Raw genomic sequence first — 25,197 nt, 5'->3', positions numbered from 1 at the left:
CTTAACCCACACAGCACAACATCTTACACCAGGCCTACAGCAGGCTTACATGTAAGGTTTGTAAGGTAACATCGTAAGCCCATAGTAGACTTACAGTAAACCTAAAATGTCCGCCTTACAGTAAGCTTACATGGTAGGGTCGAGGTAAGCTTACATGGTAGGGTCGAGGTAAGCTTACATGGTAGGGTCGAGGTACGCTTACACGGTAAGGTCGAGGTAAGCTTACACGGTAAGGTCGAGGTAAGCTTACATGGTAGGGTCGAGGTAAGCTTACATGGTAGGGTCGAGGTAAGCTTACATGGTAGGGTCGAGGTAAGCTTACACGGTAAGGTCGAGGTAAGCTTATGAGTAAAGGCTGTGGTAAGGTTATTATTAAGTTGTAAGGTTGAGGTAAGGTTGTGGTAAGCTTACAAGGTAAGGTAAGTTATATTCAAATAATAATATTAATAATAAATAAATATTCAATAAAAAAAATTTTTCTTTTGCCTTATTCTATTTTGGGAACCTATCATTTCGCAGAAAGTTTTGAAAACAAATTTGGGAGGAGTAGGATTCGAACCCGGGACCGAAGTATATACCTAACAACCTAACCAACTGAGCTAAACGGGGAACTGACAATGAGAAAAGTAATCTTGCTTTTAAGGAGTTGATTATCTTCTTGGTTCCACTTTAAAAGTAAGATTACTTTTCTCATTGTCAGTTCCCCGTTTAGCTCAGTTGGTTAGGTTGTTAGGTATATACTTCGGTCCCGGGTTCGAATCCTACTCCTCCCAAATTTGTTTTCAAAACTTTCTGCGAAATGATAGGTTCCCAAAATAGAATAAGGCAAAAGAAAAATTTTTTTATTGAATATTTATTTATTATTAATATTATTATTTGAATATAACTTGCCTTACCTTGTAAGCTTACCACAACCTTACCTCAACCTTACAACTTAATAATAACCTTACCACAGCCTTTACTCATAAGCTTACCTCGACCTTACCGTGTAAGCTTACCTCGACCCTACCATGTAAGCTTACCTCGACCCTACCATGTAAGCTTACCTCGACCTTACCGTGTAAGCTTACCTCGACCTTACCGTGTAAGCTTACCTCGACCTTACCGTGTAAGCTTACCTCGACCCTACCATGTAAGCTTACCTCGACCCTACCATGTAAGCTTACTGTAAGACGGACATTTTAGGTTTACTGTAAGTCTACTATGGGTTTACGATGTTACCTTACAAACCTTACATGTAAGCCTGCTGTAGGCCTGGTGTAAGATGTTGTGCTGTGTGGGAAATTAAAATACTTCTTTTTGCACTGGAAACAAATTTTTACTTAACAGAATTTTTAGGTTAGTTTTTTATTGTAATTTAGTTTTTTTATTTTTTCTTTTATATTTTTTGTTTCCAAAATGAGGTATATTCTTTGTCAACACGGACACCCCCTGCTCGCCCAAATTCTTTTCATTTTAAATTCATGTTTAATGGCTTAAATTTTATACTTTTGAAATCTGAGTAGCATATTTCCAAAAACAAAATGTAGGATCCAATATGGAGGTTATTCCTTAAATTTACCAATAAAAAGTTACTGTAATTTACTTTAAACAATCCAAAAAGGAATGTTTGAGGCCAGTTTAGCCCTTTGTATTTGGAAATGTGCCACTCAGATTTCAAAAGTATATTGAATTAGAATTTAAGTCGTTAAACATTAATTTAAAATGAAAAGAATTTGGGCGAGCAGGGGGTGTCCGCGTTGACAAAGAATATATTGTCTCAAATATATGTTTTCTAACAAAATTTTTGTAACATGTTTCTTTGAGAAACGTATATACAATAAATGACTTAATAAACACGCATACGATTACATATATATAGATATGAACTAGTATATATAATGTGAATGTGAGCTATTGCTATATGGCTTTAAATTCAGCATCCACCATCACGTAGAGCGCACGAAGCTTTTCAGACGGTTTTTTATGTAACCAACGAGCGCGCGAAGCATTCCTTGAAACTTGAGAGCTTTTTCTGCATCGCGCCTCTATGCGGATAATGTCATTTCTTCTTGCTTCCTTCCCTTCAAGTACATATATATATATATATATACACATTCTTTTTTTTTCTCTTCTACCCAGACTCTATTAAGAACTTCCTGCACAAAAACCTAGTGCAACTTTTCCAGTTCGCATGTTGTAGTATACGTATTATAGAGGGGTAAAAACTTGTCGCAACGTGTGCGTTTTCAGTAATGAGGAGAATGACTAGTTATGATGAATATAACCGCACAGTAAAAGAGTTTGTGTGTATATATATACGTAGAAGTCTCATTTTACAAGTATATTTGAATTTAAAGTCAGCATTTTTTATATCTGGTTTGCATTTCTTTATACAATGATGTAATTTAATACATTGTATAGGATTGTAATATAAATTTTAATTTTATATATATATATATAAAATATATTTTTAATAACATATTTTTGGATATTACCATTTTACAGAGGAAACGATTGAAAAAAAAAAACTTTATATCCTGTCATATATATATTGCACATTGTTGTATATGTATATGTTTCATTTTATGTGTAAATGGTGATCGTTTAGAAATAAAACGTTGGTTAACGCTTAAATATACTTATTGTAGGTTTTTGAATTGATGATTTAGCAGGGTGTGGAACTTGTGGGCGGAACATAAATTCTGTTGCTATTCAGTATATCTCTACATTATACAGTAATTGACAGAACAAAGCAGATTTATTTCCAAAGCCTCCTTCAGCTTCAACTTGCACATTATATTGTTCTCAATATATATATATATATACATATACTCTTACGTAGTCACTATATATATATATATATTTATAATAAAAGTAAATAATAATGGCTAAAATATTTTAAACCTATAGTTGTTTTATAAATTTTAAAAAATTATATTATTTAAAATTTTAATATTGTTTAAGAAATTAATTTATTATAATTTTAGAACCCACGTATTTACAAATCATTTGTTACAAGTGAATAATAGCTTTTATTAAAATAATAATAATTTATTAAATATATAATTATATTTAAATTTGTATGCCAAATCATACATTGTAAGTATATATATATATATGAAATGGCGATTAACGAACAACTTTCTAAGAACAATATTGACTCGCATAATGTGTTTGCTGCCACGTAGAATCCCGCAATATTATAGTGTTTCGCAATGTAGACATTTTTAGTCCGCTTGCTAAAAGATAAGTAATCGGGTACATTAATTACAAGAGCTTGTACTATACGAGGAAATATTTGAGCCTGCTCTTTTTTTTTTTTTTTTTTTTTTTTTTTTTTTAAATAATCAATACTTGACGTTTCCGCGTAAATTGTCGAGTTAAAGTTAACGCTTTTGTAGACACTCGATTGATTGCCATTAGATCGATTGAATCGAATACATATATATCAAAAAAGGCATATATATATGTGTGTGCCAAAGATATCAAGTACAGTCGCGTATACCTATAATTGACTGTCACTATACAGCTTTTATCAATCTAACAGGTAAATGATGACGCACTTTCTCATGAGCGTGTATAAATGTATACTGGAACTCTAAAAGGAAACTAATTTGAGTCAAACAGGAAACTGTTGAGAGAAATCAGACATGAAAATTTGTTTTGAAGAAATTCTAGAATATGCTGTATATTATAAATCTTTCTATATATAATTTGAATTTAGAGATTTGTCAAGAAATTGCGTGTTCTGTTAACTATAAAATCATGTTAGCCATTTAAAGTTATTTTTAAAATTGTCTTCAAATTTGTAATTAACGACCCTAAACCCCCCCCCTTCCCAAATAACGTGTTTTAAGGTGAATTCGATGAATTTTTAAAAAAATTCCGCCATATTGGATCCGCCATTTTGAATTTTTCTAAACTGACATCAAATTGGTAATTAACGACTCCTAAAACGCCTGAGTACACTGCTAAAAGAAGTATCTTATTTTAAGATGTTTTGGTAACGTTTTCAAGACATTAAGACATCTTAAACATCGTAATGTCTTAAAAACGCTACCAAAACATCTTAAAATAAGATACTTTTTTTGCAGTTTAACGAGTTTCAAGTGAATTTGATGATGTTTAATTAGAAATAAAGTGTTTTTTGTAATAAACCGAAAAAAATGTAAAATGGCGAATATACTTGAGATGAACCGTACAAAGTTTAAGCTATCGTTTGCCGCAGAACTGTATTTGTACAACTAACGAAAAACTACAAACCCAAAATGGTACACAGGTAGTACAAGTACCTGCAGGTACTCGCACTACCTGAGTTTCCTTTCCCAACTAAATTTTACTTAAAGATGAATGTCCAAAAATTCACAATAATCGTTGCAAACTAAAATCCAACTTTAACTATACCTAAAAAATATTTATCTGTTAAAAAAATGAGTATAGTTTGTTCTAATTGCGAAACCTAACCTAAAAAAGGGTAATAATACTAACAATGAGTCATCGATTGACTACTCTATAGAATATTCAATTGTTTGACTGGTTCAGTTGAATTATATTTGCATCAGCATTTATAGATATTTTATTTTCCGTATACGTAGATGTATATATATATATATATATGTTATATTTCTTAACTTGGTTTTTCTACCTTATCAAAATAGATAACCACGATAAATATTGTTTTGTATAAAAACTGAAAAATATGATAGTTATAATAGAAATACCTCATAAATTATAAAGTTTAAAAAAAAATTTTTCCATACAGTTGTTAAGTAAATATTGTAAATGGAACAGAAGAAGAATTTAAATTAAATGTAAAATTGAATAGATAATAATAAATGATTTAGAAATATATGAGAAATACATTGAACTCACAATATTTTTGTGTGTCACACTGCAAAAAGAAGTATATTTTATTTTAAGATGTTTTGGTACACGGAGAAAAAAGATTTCTTTTATAAAGTAACTTTTACTACTTTCAGAGTAAAACTGGACCAACTCGAAGTTTCTGCGCATCTCTGGCAATTTTTACTCCAAAAATAGTAAAATTTACTACAGAAATAATAAATTTTACTATTTTTGGAGTAAAAATTGCCAGAGATGCGCAGAAACTTCGAGTTGGTCCAGTTTTACTCTGAAAGTAGTAAAAATTACTTCTTTTTTTTCTCCGTGTAGCGTTTTTAAGACATTAAGATGTTTAAGATATCTTAATGTCTTGAAAACGCTACTCTCTAAATTTGAATTAGCTAAAATTTCACTGTTTGAATCAGCGAATAAAGTTTTCACTGTAAATCAGCGGATACAGCTAATAAACACGAATCGGCGAACGTCGGTCATTTTCGTCGGAAGCTAAATTTATTTTTAAAATGGAGTATTCCGCTGATTGAAATAGTTGTTAGTCGCTGATTCGCAGCTGCATGCTTATAGCTTTTTCAATCAGCGACTATTCGCTGCCAATCAGCGGATTTTAGCTGATTCAAATTTAGAGAGTACCAAAACATCTTAAAATAAGATACTTCTTTTTGCAGTGCACAAGAAAACTCTATACAATTTTGTTTCAAAAAAATTTCTAGGCAATTTCAAAATTGCCTAGAACCGAACGATTTTGTTGCAAATGTCACTTAATATATATACATGTACACTGAGAAAAATAATAATGTAATGTTAATAAAATAATTTGGTGGAGCACTTTTAGTTAAGATTACAAAAATTTAGTTGACATAACAGTAACGAAAGAAGCAATCAATCGAGAAATTTAGTTGGCTGTACCAAAAATTTCGTTCAAGCTTTTGCGTCTGTTAACTGAATAATTTGGTTCTCCAAACCAAACCGTCTGAATGCTCAATTGCGCATGCGCTGTTCTCGTAAATATGTCACACGTTAACCATGCTTCGCTCTTCGTGTCGTCCAGTTTTATTCAAGTGTTTTCGGGATTTTTATGTGTTTCAGAAATTCGGTAAAAAAGTGTGTGTAGTGATGCATATCGAACAGAGAGAATAAAGCTTGTTAAAAGAACGGAAGTTTTTCTCCAGCCTGTATACTTTATGAAAATAATTTACACTCATATTGTCACTAGGATTCTTAGTGTAGTGGTCAGCGTTCTTGATTTGCGTTGCGTAGTCTGAGGGTTCGATCCCCAGCAGTGTTAGGTTTTTCCGCAATAGAAATTAATTTAAGTAGACATAGGGTAATAAAAGAGGATAACAAAAGTGATAAAATTAAGTGAAAAATAAAAAATATAAGTGTGAGCCAAAAAATAATTTGGTTGAGAAAAGAAAAAAATTTTTTCATTTAACTAAATTTTTTGTTTGCTTAAAAACAATAAGTTAGTTGTGCAAAACAAAAAATTTGGTAGACCGAACAAAATGATTCAACGAAAAAATTTAGTAGCCCGAACCAAACGGATTAGTTGCACATATATCAAATAAAAAATTTGGTTTGGAGAACCAAACTTCAGTAGATGATACCAAACAGTTTTCTCAGTGTAGAACTCGTTATTCGAAAAATAACTATTTGTAATTTGTAAAATTTTCAAAAATTCTTTTTCTACTTTTCAACTGTAATATGTCTTTGAAACAGATGAAAAAACAAGGAAAATATAATTCTAATATTCTTCGACATATATATATATATTATATATACGATATTTAGTCGCTTTATGAATGGAGTGTCATTTTGTTAAAAGCAGCTTTTTCTCTTTGAAATGGATGTTCTTTGCTGGCGGTGAATATAACGCTAACAATAAGATTAAGTGTCACTGAGCTGGGTGTAGGGAAAGGCAAAGTGATAATAACTGCTTGGGATGCAGTGGGCGGAAAGTCGTAAAACATATAGAGGGTTGCCATGGTGAAAAGAGGAAGAGAAGTTTTGTGGCTTCCATATAATTTCGAGTAAGAATACGTGCGCACTTGACTGAGAAAATAGATGCGGTGAATAAAAGGCAATGCTGAAAATTAAAGACAGAAGTAGAAGGCGCGCGCGCTTATATATAAAAGGGAATACTTTGGATATAAAGAAGTGATATAGATGACAAGTAAATTTATACTCTAGCTATATATATGTTCATTCAACGTTGATTCTTTATAGGGATTCAGAGGGATTCGAAATAGATTAAGAATTGAGTAATTTTCGCACTATACTTTTTGAATTACCGCCAAATTTACACTCACTTTTTTTATCCAACTTTTCAACTTTAAAGTCTATTCTATTCAAAATATTTATTAGACATCTAAAATTTAAATATTTTACATATATACACGGAAAAAAAATGTAAAACAAAAATAAAGTAATAGTATTTCCAAAGGTAAATTCTAAATTGTCAGGAATTTCTAGTAACGTTTGCTCTGAAAATAGTAAAAAAAATACATTTTCGGAGTAAATTTTACTAATTCAGAAATTTTTCTATTAGTGGAACAAAAGTTGCCATATAGATGCACAGAAGTTTCGAACAGTTTAGGTTTATTTAATCTATATAAGTATATATAGTAAAAGTTACCTTACATTTTTTTCCGTGTACAGTAAATAACGGTATGAGTAAAAATTAAAAATTTATTTTTGGTAAGTTGAAACAAATAATATTTCAAGAAGAGTATATAACAAAAAATCACATAAGATTTTATTCGTATTTTTATGTAGGTATATTTTTTGACAATTTATAAATTCAATTTTTTCTTCACGTTAACGCGTTTTTTTGTATATAACAATATAAAGGATATAAGGCTCGAAGGTATAATGTGCTGGGCGTCCCTCGGTTCTATAAATATATAGTGAATACCATTTATTAAATTTGATGACTGTTTTCCAGGATTAACAACAATAACACTTCTTCTTCAAACAACAAATTTCTTACGAAATTCTCAAGATAAATATATATATAAAGCCCGCGGCTAAGTCAGCTCACATTCCAATTTGAAAAAAAACTTATATATAGTATAGCGTGGCGCAGAAACCAAGAGGAAAAGAGAGAGAGAGAGAGAGAGAGAAAGAGAGAGAGAGAGAGAGAGAGAGAAAGAAGTTGCTCCCAATTTGTTTTGGGGTATAATTTTAAATGAATCACATATAATATACTATTTCAATTTTTTTTCAACTTTCCTCATTGATTACAAATCTGATGTCAGATTTTAGAAAAAGAAAATGTTGGTTACAAAATTCAATTTTTTAATAGCAGGTACAGTACAATATCCCCTGGAGGATCGCAAACTACGAATGTGAGACTAATTCTTCTCACATTCGTCTCACATTTGTAGTGAGGGAAATTTTACAGAAAAAACCTAGACTCATTTTTGTTGAAGTTCAAAATGAGCCAATGCTAAATGACATAGAACGTGGCGCCACCTACGAGTAAAAATATAAATGAAAGTGAAGATGGAAATGAAATTACACAATCGACCCCCTAAAAGGTTTCGCAGATTGTAGATCAAATTTTAAGTAATTGAAATTCTACCCCGAGAAACTGTTTTCTGATTGGTTACACTTTAATGTAATTATTACGCCAATATTTACACGAAACTTTTCCATAGACTGATTTAACGTGATGTAAAATCTACCTCGATACTTTTTGTAGTATTTACTTTAATATAATATGCGTCATATTTTTCCAGTTTTTTCAAATTTGAAAAAAATATGATCTTGATAGTAAATATTGATTGTATATTTTGTTCAAAACAAGGTACATACGTACTTTTTTAAATGACGTATATGTTGATTACGTTTGTTATTATACATGTAATTTACGTAAAATTATAGTGACATAAATTATAAATTACAGTGATGACGTACTTTCACACATTTGATTAAATTTTTTTTTTAAATACCAAAAAGTTAATAGAAATTACTTATTCTTAAAAATATTTTCTATATTCCAATTTCTTTAAATTTCACAAAAAAAGTACAAATTTTTCTTCCAAAAGAACAAAAATTCTTTCTGTCAGCACTGAAACAGTATTATATCTTATCTTTACACTCTAAATCTGTGAAATTTTCACTGATTTCAAATCAGTGGACGAGTTTTCTTTAATTCATCAGTGGAATTTTATTGAGAATCAGTAAAAACCACTGATTGTCAGTGAAATTCCACTGATGAATTAAAGAAAACTCGTCTACTGCTCTCTAAATTTGAATCAGCTGAAATCCGCTGATTGGCAGCGAATAGTCGCTGATTGAAAAAGCTATAAGTATGCAGCTGCGAATCAGCGACTAACAACTATTTCAATCAGCGGAATACTCCATTTTAAAAATAAATTTATCTTCCGACGAAAATGACCGACGTTCGCCGATTCATGTTTCGCTATTTTCGAGTTTTATTAGCTGTATCCGATGATTTGCAGTGAAAACTTTATTCGCTGATTCAAACAGTGAAATTTTAGCTAATTTAAATTTAGAGAGTGATTTGAAATCAGTAATAATTTCACTGATTCAGATTTACTCTCTAAATTTGAATCAGCTAAAATCCGCTGATTGGCAGCGTATAGTCGCTGATTTAAAAAGCTATAAGTATGCAGCTGCGAATCAGCGACTAACAACTACATATTTCAATCAGCGGAATACTCCATTTTAAAATAAATTTATCTTCCGACGAAAATGACCGACGTTCGCCGATTCGTGTTTCGCTATTTTATTAGCTGTAACCGCTGATTTGCAGTGAAAACTTTATTCGCTGATTCAAACAGTGAAATTTTCGCTAATTCAAATTTAGAGAGTAGAGTGTACCTGTTATTTCTTCACTGATGATAATAATAGTTGTAAGTCTTTTATAACACAGGCCAACAAAATTAGCAAACTTTTTTGTTGAGGCAAATGTCAGACCTGTTTCTGATAGGTTTTTTCATGCCGAACACGAATCCGTAAACGAAAATTTCCTATCAGGGAGTCGATTATGTAATTTGATTTGACTTTGACGTCAAATTTATTTTTTGATTGCAATATGTCAAATTGCTATCAAAAAATAAATGCGAATGCGACGTTAAATTGAAATAAAAAATTAAATTTTAATTTAACGTCTAAGTTAAATGAAACAATGAATTTGTTGAATTAAATTTGATTTTGACGTCAAATCAAATTACATAATCGACGCAGCTCTAGTTTTTGAGAAAAACGGGTTTAAAATGTTCAAAAATCGCGTTTTTGGCTAACTTTGAGTATCTCTAACACTGAAAAAAAAGGTCGTAGAACCTTCCACTTGGGCTTAATTTGAAGCTTAATGTTTTATCTATTATCCCCAAAAATGACCTATCTTGCACCATAACCTCAAAGTCATTTGTTATCCATTTTTGATTCCCAAATATTAATTTTGTAATAGTTTGAGCGCGTACATCTAGTCCTTGAGGTTAAGGTGCAGCAATGTAATTTTTATGAACTACAGTCAAGGGATAAATAGAATTGAAGCTCAACAAGAAGGTTCACTCACCTTTGGTTTTATTGACTAGAGTTATTCAAATACTAACCTCAAATTGAGGTTATTAGTGAATAATATAATTTTTAGGGCTTGTAGTCTAAAGTTCAAACTTTATTTTAAGTTCAAATAAAAGGTTCTATGATCCTTTTTATTCTTTGCTAGAGGTACGCGCTCAAAATTTTACAAAATTAATATTTGCGAATTAAAAATGATAACAAATGGCTTTAAGATTATGGTGCAACATAGGTCATTTTTAAGGATATAATAGTTGAAACATTAAGCCTCAATTTAAGTCCAAGTGGAAGGTTCTACGACCTTTTATTTCAGTGCTAGAGGTACTCAAAGTTAGCCAAAAACGCGATTTTTGAACATTTTAAACCCGTTTTTCTCAAACACTATAGCTGATAGGAACTTTTCGGTTTACGGATTTGTGTTCAGCATGAAAAAACATATCAAAAACGCAGGTCTGACATTTGCCGCACCAAAATCAGTGTTGGCCTGTGTACACTCTAAATCTGAATCAGTGAAAATTCCACTAAATTCAAATCAGTGGCTCAGTTTTCTTTAATTCACCAGTGGAATTTCACTGGGAATCAGTAAAAATCACTGATTCTCAGTGAAATTCCACTGGTGAATTAAAGAAAACTGAGCCACTGATTTGAATTCAGTGGAATTTTTACTGATTAAGATTTAGAGTGTAATCTTACCTTAATTTGGCTAATTTTTATCCATCAACTCTTCAAGAATAAAAACTTCAAACATCCAAAAGAAAACTAAAATTTTCAAAGATATTGTTGGCCCTCTCTCTCTCTCTTTCTCGCAGGTAACAAAAATTTTTCCCATCCTACGCCACTGAAGAAACGTGTAAAGCACCTGAAAAACAAGAAAGTGCCCTCTGAGTTCGAAAAAGAAGCTGAAGCTTAAAAGAAAGTCTTATACATATATATATATATACATACATAGTATAGAACCAGAAATCATTGGTTAGAAAAGGATAGTGAATGAGAAACCACGTGGTACATGGTTACTGGTGGGGGATTCGAACGGCTTCGTTCAGCCGACAGCGTTTCCCCTTGGCTCTCTGCTCTCTGCGGGGTTGAGTAAGTCTCGCTATAGACATGGTATAGACTGTAGAGTTGCAGTTAGTTGCTATCCGACCGTTGTTCTGGCTGGATTATTCGTCGTATTCAAGTCTTATGTTTACACGAGTGTTAATTGCAGTTTTGTGTTGTACAAGTGTGATATAGTGAATATAACATCAAAACCACGTTTTAGTTTTCATTAATTAAAAAAATATTTGCAACCAATTTTTTTCTTTTCCTAGTGATAGTGTGTGATTCTAATTTTATTTAAAAAAAATTTTTTTTTTTTTTGGTGTTTGTGAGTAAATAAAATGTGAGTGTGGATCAAAAGTGATATGTGAAAAATCATAAAGGATACGTGATAAATATATATATATATATATTTTAGTTGTAAAAATTTTTTTTTCAAAAACAAAGTTCCTCATTGGTTGATGTGCAGCGGAAGCTTTTACTTTTTTAACAAGGATGTATCCGAGTGCCCAGGCCGTGGCCGTCGCATCTGCCGCTCGACACCCGGTAATTATTTTTTTTTTTCTACTCTTGTTTTCATTGCTCTTGCCATGGGTAAAATTTATTGATTCGTATATTTTAAATATTTATTGTTGATAACAATTCTTTTTTAGAGAGATGGAAAATATTTTTTTCTCTTGAAAAAAAAGTAATTTTAAAGAAGCTAGTAAGTTTAGCCTTTTTTTTTTTTAGATAAGTTCCATTATACGTTCTTGATACTTTGTTTCAATCTTTACATTGTTATTATCATTGTTTCTTGTATTTTACTTTTGTTTTTTTATTTCTTTACTTCGTGATTTAGTACATATTGACAATAATTTCAGATTCTTTAAATTTTTTTTGTAGAATTGATGAAATTTTTTTTTTCTATTTCTTCTTTAGCGATATAAGTTTTAGTTGAACAATATATAACATTTAGAGGTAATAAATTTTAGCAGTGAAATATCATGGTATGTCGATTGCATATATATATAGTCATATGTCGTAACTCCAATTCAGACATCAATAATAATACCAACTAAGTAGCGTCATCAAAATATCAATTGAATCTTAGTAATTAACGTTTTGTTATCGACAGTGCAGATGATCGGGGCATTGTTTATCATTGTATGTGTATTCGTGTTAACTAGCAATATTTGCTCAATTATTATTGCAACAGTTACCTCTCACCTCGCCCATTCGGTAAATGACTACGGCACAAGAAATTAACGTTTATTACTCGGATTTATGACGATAATGATCTCGTGTACGGGCTTACTCGGAAATAATCATTTTTATCTGTTATTAAGTTTTATTATGTCAATGATTTTGTTTCTTAATATTTTTTTAACGTTCTGATATATACAGAATTTTTTTTTTTTTTAATGACATTTCAGAAACGTATATCTATATACAAAAAAAAAAAACAATATAACATTATCCATTTTTTGAATATAATTTAGGACTTTGACTTTTAGGAAATTAAAAGTAAATTCGCTATTCAAAAATGTCAATTAGTTTTGAAATTTCCCGCCACTTTCGTTAATATATGTTACACGCACCTATAACCTTATTTCTTCATGGTCTATTAAACAAACAAATAAAGCGCCTTAAAATAGTATGTTTCGATTTAAATTAATATAGAAACATGGAAATAATTTATTAAAATTTCAACGCAGTGGGCAAAAAAAGTTTTTTGTTCTAGAAAAGTTTCTAAAACATTTTAGAAATGTTTCATATCTGTCAAAATAACGTGTTAAGAACCTTTTAACATTCTAAAAAATGTTTTTAGAACATAATTTGTAAATTATTTTAACGATGAAGAAAGAAGTAAAATATACTTTTTACTCCTTTCTTCACTGTTACATATAGGCAAAGTAACATTTTCAATTTCAAAAACTTGTAAATTATTTTAACGGTGAAGAAAGAAGTAAAAAACACAAATAAATAATAAATATTTTAAAATGTTTTAGCAACGTTCCTAAAAATAGAATTCTTTTTACCCACAGGAAAATTTATTTGTTAAAGAAAAATTGTTTTCGAAAATTATAAAAGTTGATTGAAACTGTTTTTTTTTTCTTAAAATAAATATTTTTTAAATTCTAATTTTAAAAACAACATATTATTTTATTTTAAAATATTTTTTGCAAGGCGAATAAATATTTATTAATTCGCCTAATTTTTATAATAAAAAGTTATATTTTATATACAGACTGAAATTTTTGATGGCACCTTTCCCAGCTACGCCACTGGAAAGGGTCGATATTTCATCAAAGACCAGCGAATAAAAGTGAGCAATGTTTCGCAATTGAATTGTGTATATATATATATACTGTGTATATTTTTTTTCATATTAACAAATTGCGTGACATTTTTTTTTTTTTGCAAATATTTGTTATAAAATTTAAAGATCACCAATTTATTATTGTTATTGTTTTGTCAATCATTTCTTACAAAAAATATTTGTGTGTGTGTGTGTTTTTTTTTATTTCGCACTAATAAAATGTCGCACATACATATATATATAATAATAATTTGTCAATCATATGTCTGTTTTTCATTATTATATCGATTTTTAAAACATTAATACTTTTAAAGAGGTCAAGTTATTCCTTTCATTTATCATTTAAGAAATTTTAGATTTTTTTTTTTTGGGAAAATCTTGTGACGCTAATGATAAAACATGGTTTTATGGTTTATAGTTGTGACAAATATAGAAAACAGGTTTTTTGTGTATAAGTAATTTCTGGAAAGATTGGGGAGAAAAAAAAAGGCGAGTAGTAATTTAACGAGTTTGCTTCTTGTTTAAATATTTATTGGAGAGAAGCGATAATTTTGACAAGCCCTTCTATATAGCAAACTTCTTTCTTTTGGATTTTTTTTTTTTTTATTATTTCTTCTTTGAGTGTTTATACACATTCATTTTTCTCGCAAATACGTGTGAATGGCTGTTTAAATAAAGAAAGCCAATCTTCTCTCTTAGGGTTTCCTGATTATTCACCAAAAAAAAAAGAGTATGGCTTCTTTTTTTCATCGTATTAGAGTAGCTTTGGCTTCAATATACATAATAACATACGAATTATTATTTTTGGGCCCTTAGTCACAACATATATACAGCACTGATAATATTTCGTGAAAAAAATTCTGAGTCCAGGCAATGGAGTTGACCGGGATCTTTTTTATGGCAGGCTTAATAGTTCTATTCAAGAAAATTTTGCCTACCGCTACCCTTTTTCACCTGTTCCTAGAAAAAAAAACTGTCTACAGAAATGACCAAAATCGCGAAAAGAACGATAATTACACTTTTTCCAACAAATTGAATTAATTGTTGGGTTTAATATTTATGCACAGAAATTTGATTCATTAAAATCGGCCCAGTAGATCGAGAGATAACACTGTCTTCTTTTTTTTTTACAATAAAAACAATAATAATTAATATTTTTTAAAAATTCAAAAATGGCTTTATTCTGAAGGATTTAATGAATAAATGATACTTTTTTCAAATTTTTTCAATGAAGGATTTTCATATAAAAGTGTCATGCAAAGTCAGGTAATTTCTAAAGTAACAAAAAATAGGGTGCATTTTAATTTATTTTTGCGTCTGTCAGAATGAAAATTTTTTTTGGAGAAACGGCCTGAAGTATACAAGCTTGTGAGATTCTAAGCTTTCCAAATATTGTTTCCGTTTTTTCCTAGCAATTTTTTTTAAAGGATTATTCAAAGTGAAAGTCTATCATTTTTCAGGGGCCTTAAATTTTCTCGCGGATAGTAGTTACATATTCAAAAGTGGGATTAATTTACCACTGGATGTTTTTTTTGTGTTAATGGTATTAAAAATTATGCTTAAAAGTGAAAATAATTTGTAAAGGCTTACATTGCGTCTCTTAACAGTGAAGAAGAAAGGAGTAAAAAATATAGTTTTTTACTTCTTTCTTCACCGTTAAAATAATTTACAAGTTTTTGAAATTGGAAAGGTTACTTTGCATTTGTAACAGTGAAGAAAGGAGTAAAAATTATACTTTTTCTTTCTTCATTGTTAGAAACGCTAAGTAGCATTTACAATTTAAAAGATTTGTAAATTTTTGTAACAGTGAAGAAAGAAGTAAAAAGTATATTTTTTAATCTCTTTCTTCACTGTTACAGAAGTTTATAAATTAAAATTTGAAAGGTTTCTTTGCTTCTCTACCAGTGAAGAATACTTTTTGCTTCTTACTCCTTTCTTCACCGTTATAGAGACGTAAAGTAACCTTTACAATTTCAAGTAAATTTTTCAAAATTGATTTTTTTCCAAATCATTTTCCACATTTAATTGTTTAGTTTCTCCGCTAAGTAAATTGAGTGGAAAAAATTTGACACGTGATCACATATAGTAGGGTTGTAAATCCAGAATATTTCGGTTTTGTCAGTTTGAAATTTAAACATGTTGGTATGTATATATATATAGAGGGATACCCGTCAAGAGAGCCGGCTCTCTGAAGCTTTGAATAGGGTTGGGGAGGCTCTCACTTTGTTACCAAGTGTGGCTAATGTAAACACAGGTGCGATCTTTGAGCATTGGCAGAAATGACCTGGTTGAAGATTCCAGTTGGCTGAGCATCATCATCTCTCTCTCTCTCCCTCTCTCTGTCTCTCTTTCTCTCTGTTTACAGATCATTGTCATCTGCGACTGTGTGTCCCGTCGGCATTTTTCTCTCCCCCTTATATACTTATTATACAAAGACTCCCATTCACTTTAAGCTTTTTTTTTTCTCAGTCTCCAAATTGCCTTGACGTCTTATCCCGTTCCTTGAATTTATTTAAAATACTTAAAATATTAGCTCGCTTCTCGGGATTATCAAGTCTTTCTTATCTTTCTTTTATATATGCGAATATAGTCTCTCTCTCTCTCCTCGTGTATTTATAAATAATTCATTTGAAAAATGATGTTTCTGAATTTCTCAAATTCTTTCAATATTTATATTCACTTATATTGAGTGGAAATTTAATTTAAAAAAAAAACGATTGGAAATGAATTTTTTTTTCTAATCATTAAAGAGGGCGAGTTGGGATATCATGGAAGGGTTGTCACTACAACACTCCGATTCACACACTATTTGTACAATGGAGATTTATAATACGCGCCAATTACACGTAACACGGTTCGCTCATTCCGTGGCATAATTCATCCCGTGTAATTACCAATGCATATTGTGGTTACTGTGGGAAGCATAGCGACTGAGTAGCCCTCGAATTTAGTTTCGCCGTCAATTCGATTTCAATTTTACAGTAATTCCGTTCAGCAACTCCCATGAGCTACTGGCGAACAACAACAATGGTATACACATCAGCAAGTATTAGGGATATGACAATTATAGAATTCAACTAAATTAATACTGATTTTGATTGGTAAAGTATTAACTTCATCATTTTCTTTTTTTATTTTCACAACTCTAAATTTTCTTTTCTACAAAACGTTTTTATTTTCTCTCTCTAAAGTTTTGTGTTTCATTCGATGCAACTCATTCTGAAAAAAGATCCCAAAGAGCGTTTTACAAAGTTTGAAATACTTTTTTTAAAGCGGAAATTCTAAAAGTTTCTAAATGAAAGTAGAGGACGAGATTTTTTTAACAAAAAACAATTCGCATTTCAATTAGAAAAACGTGTTAAGCAAATTTCTTGCTTGAAAAAGTTGTTTATTGTAACGGAAATTAATCGTTTTTCACCTCGAGCTTTATTTTCACATGCGTTATCGAAAGCTACAAACTGTTTTTTTCTATTAACGTCACTGGAACAATGATAAATGAAAATTGTATTTTAAATGTATTTTATTTTCTGTAAGAAAAATATAGGCATAAAGTACAAAAAAAAACAAGAGCGATTAAATCAGATTTAATAGTTTATTTGACGTTGAATGTGGCGCCATCTACGAGGCACATTTTTGTTGCACTCAGATTTTTTCTGTGTAAACATTTATCGTGTTTGGTAGTAAGAAATAACAATTTTGAAAATCGTTAGGTTTGACGTTGTAAACTTTAGTTTTTTTATTTCAGTCCTTGAACATTGTGAACAGATAGGCGAAAAAAAGGAGATAATTTTACAAAGAGATAATCTACGTCTCTTTTTTTTTATTATAGATCAGAAGCATCCGGCTTCTTTAGTTCGTGACTCATTACTCACGGTGCTTGACCGAGTTGACACAAGGCACTGTTATTGGCACGCTATAGGGCTGCCGCACCAATTCTGTTTGCGTACTAGCTGTACAAATATTATTTCCGTCACGAAGGCAAATAGCTTATTGATTACGACAAAATTCAAAACGAAATATATGTTTTTCCTTAAAAATTATATTTATATTTTAAACAACTTTTAATTATGAATTGAAAATCAAGATTACAATTCAATGTACTAAAATCGTTAAAGAAAAAGCTTAAAGAGCAATTTCCGTACTGATAGTGTCAGTAACACATGGGGCACACAATATATCCAGATTATGTGATTTCCCCTCATATCAAACGAGGCGTATATGAAATGGAAGAGCAGAGAGAAGAAAATTGGAGCATGCCACTTTACGATGAATCGTGCAATAAGATTAATTTTGGCGTGTGCGGGACAGTTAGATACACATACATACACACAGTCCGTCTGTGTTAGGAGAAGGAAAAGATATTCTTGGACTACTATTCCAAACAACTTGAGTTTATTAGTTCTATTTGAACCCGTCGAGAGAGAAAGAAAGATTCTTTTCCTGTTCCATAATTCAACAATGAAATACCTCATCGTGTCCTGTTCTTTTCATCTATCCTATATAAACTCAAATATCTATCCCAGCTGGAGGAACTTTCAAGCTTGTATATGTCTATTACAAACTATAAAAGACTCAAAAGCCAGGGAGATGAGAACCTCGCAAAATTTCAAGCCAATAATTTCATTGTCACCTTTTTGACTCTGAAAACTTTTGGTCCCTTCTCAGAATTATATTACCAGTCATGAAGTTTGGCGAGAGAACAGCTTTCCTATTTCTGTGCCTCATCTTTATATTAGATTGTTGTTCTTTTTAGTTTCTTTTTATTGGAAAAATCCCGGTTGTAAATATTTTTGAAATCTCTGATTTATGATATAATTGTATTGGAAAATTTCGAAAGCGGGTTTTGGTATATTTGAAAAAAAAAAAAAAAAACCCCTGACATTTGCTATTTAGTCTCAAATAATTAGATTGGAATATTTTAAATATAAACTCCCAACGGTGAAAATTTGAAAGCCTATAATCGTATTATATATGATCAGCAGGATGCCTTCTCTTGATATGAATTATTATTATTTGGAAGGGTAGAAATTAATCCCGAGACGATGGGTTAAAGGGGTTCTGGCAGCTATTTATAGCGATTGGAATTGTGAATAGGCAGTCATTCTCGATAGCTCGTTTAAAATTGAGTGTCAGGACAATTTGGAAAACGTCGAGGCAGGTCTCTGGTACTTTAAAAGCATATAACACCCACAGGGGTATTGTGTGTATATGTTATATTAAATTTTAAAAGTGTGTAAAGAGAATTGGGTCGAGGGCGCACACAAAACTTGTTTGTCCCTAATATCTTAATTAGGCTAACATTTCATTTTAACAAATAAAAGTGAATTCTTTTTCATTAATGAATTAATAATGCAAATATGAGATCGTATATTTTAGGTTGATTTTCATGCTTTAAATGTTTCTTTAGAATTATATAATCACTGTTTTGCGACCTCCTTTTCGCAGTTAATTCCAACACACTACTATGTGAAGTTCCAAACATTGGTGTAGAAAATGTTTAGATAGACACACAACTATATGGACTAGGTTTCTATATACCAACATCATGTACAGAGGAGAGGGAGATGAGAAAACGGAAGACGGTTGCTTGGCTTATGTGCCTCTGAGTCTGTGAATTTGCTACACATATATATGTTCTCTCTCTCTCTCTCTCTCTCGGTCTGTATGTGTATATACTATATATTGTTTACGCCATTCGCAATAATGAGGAGTTTGCACAGACTGGAGATCCCGACGTTCTTCAAACAAGAAGAGCGAGGACAAACAGTCCTACGGATGGTCGAACAAACATACTCTGCCACGAATCGCACACTATTCCCTTTCCGACCGTTTGCCATCCCTCTTGCTCCTCAATCCAACCCCCTTACTTTACTCTTCACAAACACACATTCATCCCAACACTAACACTTATATATACATTCCGTACTCCACCACCATCACACCAATATGCCAACCATCACCGTCACTCTCGCTCAACAAGCACACCATAAGCGATATGGTGGCTAATATTTGCCAGGCTAAGCACACAAATACAATACAGTACTGTTTACACTTTGTCAGTGGTTCTCAACCATAACCTCTAATGCACTTTGCCAACCTAAGACTTAGAACTGCATATCAATTTTTATCCCTACTTATAATCATCTAAAAAAAAGTGATCTAAAATAAAAATAGAACGAAATAAAAACTCTTTTCAAAATTTGTTATAGAATTAAGAACCATTTGAGTAAATACTGTATATAGGTAGATTTATTAACACCACTATTATTGTGGTATTTAGTAGGTACAATGAAGCTCTTAAATGTCACGACGCGTCGAGGATGAGCCAAGTCTACTACCACTTGGAAAGGGAGGATGACACTCCTTGCTATTGAATTCAAGCCTTTGAAGCGATACAAACGTCGTTTCACTCTACTGCGATATCAGTGCTTCTCAAATAACTATTTAAAACCCTACCAAAAATTCTCCTTTACATATATTCTCTTTATTCATTATAAAAATTAATTTCGGTATAATTTCTTCCATTTCCAACCAAAAAAACGGCAAAATAAAGAAGCTCTTTTTTTATGAAAAATGGTCAAATTTATATTCATTGGGGAAGAGTTTGTACAGTTGTTTGGGATTGAAGTGTTGAAATGAAATTGTATGCTAGCGCAAGAGGGAGGGAAGGGTAAAAGGGAAGGTATATAGCATATATATATATGTATATAGTAGCGCTTTGTTAGATCAGTGGACGATGGCGGTTTACGAACTATCTCAATTTGCCTAACCCACAACCGCGTCGACCACGAAACCACGACTTCCCTCATCCGTGGCCAACTCCACCTCCGCAATTCTCTCTTTGTCTAATCCCTCTGTCTTTCTTCACCCTCTCTATATATTCTCTGCCTCCTTCGTTTTGCCTTCCTCACTATTGGAAATTTAACGTCCAACTGGGTCTGACCACCACAAAATGTAACCTCTTGCACAACCGCATAAAGTGAACACGCGAAATGAAGTTTGTCTTCATCAGGAAACTTACTTAGTTTCTTTCTTTGCTCTCTTTTGAACGTATATAAATTTCCGTTTCTTTGATATGTAAAGAATAAAAGATAAACGTATTGTAATATTTTTTGTTATAATGTCTGGTTTTTTGGTACATTGTATAGTCTAAAAAAAGAATTGTCTTGGATAATATTAATCAATCTCTTTTGGTTAGAAATGCCAATTCTGAAATTGATATCTAATTCTGAACGAATATTGAGATTGATCATTAAATTATCTGAAAGTAGTCCTGAAATTGATACTGTATTAAATTCTTTAGGTATTTTTATTTTAAGTTGGTGCAATTCGACTATGCGATGGCCCTAAACCCATAGTACAAGAGTTCTACCATAGATTGCGTATCTGATGCTCCAAAATTTTTTCCATGTAGAATTAATGCTTCAATTCTGAAAGTAGTTATCTGCAATTAGTCTTACAAATACTCATTGTAACTGATACTAAATAAGGACCAATAAGTATAACTATAATTGTTGGAACTACAACTATATTTGCGACATATTTATTTTCTATGTAAAAATAGCGAAACTCAAGAAAAGTTTTAAGGGTACATTTATGACCTCCCCACTTCATGTATATACATCCCCAAACGAAGGTCCTAAGGTCTGTACTCAGTAGGTAATTTGAAGCCAGTCCTTGTTTACCCGTTGTCAAAAAATGCCTTTACTATTTTTCATGTCAAAAATCCCTGTGTACATTTTATTTCTCAATCCAGTCTTTGTGCGTAAATTCTCTGTATTAAGTTAAATTCTGACAATAATGATTGTTGAGCGCACTTACTAAACCTGTAACTAACAGATTTTGTTTTGTCGCTACAAAAAATCTGTATTGTTTGCACTAACTGATATAGATGCAGATTTTGTTGTAGCGAACAAACAAAATTCACGAAGCTGAAGTACGCAACGTTTATGATAAACGATTTTTAAAGAAACCATTTTTTAAAATGAAAAATTTTATAATTTTTCGCCTAAAAAATATTTCTTGTAGTTTTCATTAATCAAGAAATTATAAAACAAAATTTTAGGCAAAAAATTGTAGAATTCTTCATTTTAAAAAATTATTTCTTTAAAAATCGTTTATCATAAACGTTGCGTACTTCAGCTTTGGCAAAATTCGTTAGTTCCAAGTTTAGTAACTACAACAATTTATTTTTCTTCTTCTAGTGCAGCAATTAATAATACATAAAGTTTAAAAAGTACTCCTGTATTTATTGCTTTATCAAATTCTAAAAGTGTTCCTAAAACTGATGCTGTATTAAGTTCTAGATGTAATATGTTCCATCAAATTCTGAAAGTATTCCTGATATCTTAGAATTAATGCTTCATCACTTTCTGAAAGTGGTGCTAAAATTAATACTACATCAGTTCCCTAAAGTATAACGTTACTGAAAAAAATGATATTATAATAGTCCTGAAATTGATACTGCATTAGCTGCTAAATGAACTCCTTAACCCCTTCGCAGTGTAGCAGAAATAAAGCTTCCGTGCCCCGTATGTGGTAAAAAAAATTTAAAAAAAAAAACTTGATGTTACCATACCTAAGAATACCCATTGACAAGTTTATCGTATTGTGTCTACTTATTTTTTTCTAGATGCTACTATAGCGGTCATACACACTGGTGGCACGATATTTTTATGCCTCTATAGAGGTCAATAACAGTGAAGGGGTTAAAGCAGTTCTGAAATTGACAACGTATGTTGTGTATTAGATGTAGCTAAAACTGATGCTGTATACCCATAAAGTTCTACAAGGCCGTAGAATAACTTCATCAATTTCCAAAAGTAGTCCTAAAAATAATGCTTCATTAAATCTTGACAGAAAGTCTCTAATTAATACTTCATCAAATTCTCAAAAGTATTCCTGAAACTGATGCTTTATTAAGTTCTGAATGTAATGTTCCATCAAGTTCTAAAAGTACTTCTGAATCCGTTGTCGTAGAATTAATTCTTCATCATTTTCTGAAAGCAGTGCTGAAATTAGTACAACATCAATTCTCTAAATGTAGCCTTATTGGAATAGGTGCTTTATCAAATTATTAAAGTAGTTCTGAAATTGATACTACATTAGGTGGTAGTACTTCTAAAATTGATGCTAAATGAAGTCCTTAAGTTCTGAAACTATGTTGATATATGTTCTGCAATAGATAATTAAAACTGATGCTAAAAAGGGACCTGGAAATGATACTTCATCAATCTCCGAAAGTAGTTCTAAAAATAATGCTTCGCATTAAATCCTTACTAGGCCTGTAATTAATACTTCATAAAATCCTTGAAGTACTTCTGAAATGCTATATGAAGTCCTTGATGTAATTCCAAATGTATATGATGTTTCATCAATCCACAAACAGCATATATGTTTTACATAAAATCCTGCATATAGTCCTAGAATCAATGCTTCATCAATTTCTGAATTCCTCCAATTGGTATAATACTTCATCAAATTCCAAAAACAGTCCTATAACTGCTTTATCAAATTACTAAAATATTCTCATATATGATGCTACTCTAGTCCTAGAATTATATAGTTCCAGTAGAGTTCTAAAATTGATGCTACATCAGCTACCGTTCAATTTAATTTTCCCCCCTTTAAATTTCCACTACTCTTAGCTTTAATTTCCTAAAAAAAAACCTATGGTATTTCTTGCAAAATACATAAGAATTATATAGTATTTAACCCAAAATTATTATGAATCACAGACACAACGCCCATAAATACGTGAAAGTTATTCTATTCAAACTATAAATTATACATTGTAATGAGGATATAGATAGTATAATTTGTTCCTATTTTTCTTGAAATCGTACACTACAATTTTCCCCAAAGGGGCAACAAAAAAAAAGAAAAAAAAATTGAAAATTACAAACCACAAACAGAGAATATATAATATATATTTTAAAGATCGGTGTGTTACTATGTGTATATGCTGATGCTTCGCACTTCGTGCACGGTATTTTGAAAATTTACATAACTACGCACACGTATGCACGCAGAGACCGTAACGAAGTACGTTTTACCTATTAACGAACGTATTCTAACAGCCACTAAATACCTGAAACATTAACGCGTTGCGTGTCATTGTTTAACGGTCATTAAGCCTGACACTTCTCGCTCTTTATGTTTCATATATATATATATATATATGTGTGTGTGTGAAATACAAAGAATATATATAGTCTTAGTTTAAGAGGATTATCTTCTAAAGAATTTTGGATTTGTTTTATAATATATATATTTTTTTGGTATAAATCTGTTTATATAAAATTTGAATTTTTTGATTCAGAATTTTCTTGGTCTTACTAAATTGTTAAAATATAGGTTATGTACTTATATGAACTGACATACAGCGCCACCACAATGAACTAAAATAAGATCGTATTTTAGTTCATCGTGGTGGCGCTGTATGGTCAGTTCATACAAGTACATAACCTACAATTTTTTCAGAGTATCTACAAGAAGTCATAAAAAAGAAAGTAACTAAAAAATTAATATTTTGACGAGGTATTAATTGAAAATATCTATGTTTCTTTACTAGATTATAAAAATATGCTCACCTTTACAAAGTTTTAAAATTGAAGAAAATTATACGAATACTTTTTTTTTTTTTTTAATTATTTTACCGGTTTTAATAATTTTTCACATAATCGTGCGTGCAAGTTGTTTTTGTAAAAGAGAAACTTGCAGAGAGATGGCAAATGCATTTCGCTAGCAGGCTAGCTCATAGTTTTGGTTGTAGTGTGTAATCCTTGTGGACACCGCAAACATGTAATTAACACTTGCTCTCTCACTCTCTCTCTCTCTCTCTCACTCTCGGGCAAGGCCGCCACAGTCAGTCGAGATCATGTCGACCATAGTGTTGAACTATATTGAACTTTGCGCTCATGTGAGTGCACGTTTAGTGTACACTTGTGAGCGCACTTGCATTAACCTAATCACACATCGATGAAGTACTCGTGTACAATTCAGTATATATATATATATATATTCCATTGATCTACCATTCTGGACTGACACTTGCGAATTATATACGCTTATATTCCCTTATAACATTATTACACCCGAAAAAAAAATATTCCGCAAATTTAGAATATTAAAAAAAACCGCAACTAAATTTATCTAGCGTTTTTTCTGTGATAAATTCAGAATGTATATACTCTCTAAATCTGAATTAGTAAGAATGTTTACTAATTTGAATTAGTGGCTCACTTTTTGCTTTAGAATTAGTTAAATTTTACTCATTGTTAGTAAAATTTACTAATAATTAGTAAAATTTTACTAATTCAGAAGCAAAAAATGAGTCACTAATTCAAATTAGTACACAGAAAAAAATTGAACTCAGAATGAGCCGTGTATAGGCGGCTCATTTTGATGTGCAACAAAAATGAACCAGGTTGGTGGCGCCACTGTCTATGTCGTTTAGCATTGGCTCATTT

The 25,197-nt window shown here is 31.1% G+C and overlaps 1 protein-coding gene across 2 annotated transcripts in view; it reads left to right on the top strand.

Annotated features, from left to right (window-relative positions):
* Positions 1–11,447: 11,447 nt before the first annotated feature.
* The window catches only part of LOC127290290 (protein groucho-like), a 51,340-nt gene continuing 37,590 nt past the window's right edge, over positions 11,448–25,197 (top strand). The window contains exons 1-2 of one of the 2 annotated variants that reach the window (XM_051318776.1): positions 11,448–11,970; positions 13,655–13,732. In XM_051318776.1, coding sequence (XP_051174733.1) covers positions 11,920–11,970; positions 13,655–13,732 — 129 coding nt within the window. In that variant the 5' untranslated portion in view covers positions 11,448–11,919. The remainder of the gene's footprint in view (positions 11,971–13,654; positions 13,733–25,197) is intronic. The other variant, XM_051318777.1, reaches the window with a different exon arrangement.

The sequence above is a fragment of the Leptopilina boulardi genome, unplaced genomic scaffold, assembly GCF_019393585.1.
Source record: "Leptopilina boulardi isolate dan_hultmark-lab unplaced genomic scaffold, ZJU_Lbou_2.1 LbouV2_59, whole genome shotgun sequence".
NCBI lineage: Eukaryota > Metazoa > Arthropoda > Insecta > Hymenoptera > Figitidae > Leptopilina > Leptopilina boulardi.
The sequence above is the reverse complement of the archived record's forward strand: the minus strand, read 5'-3'. Positions and strand labels throughout refer to the sequence as shown.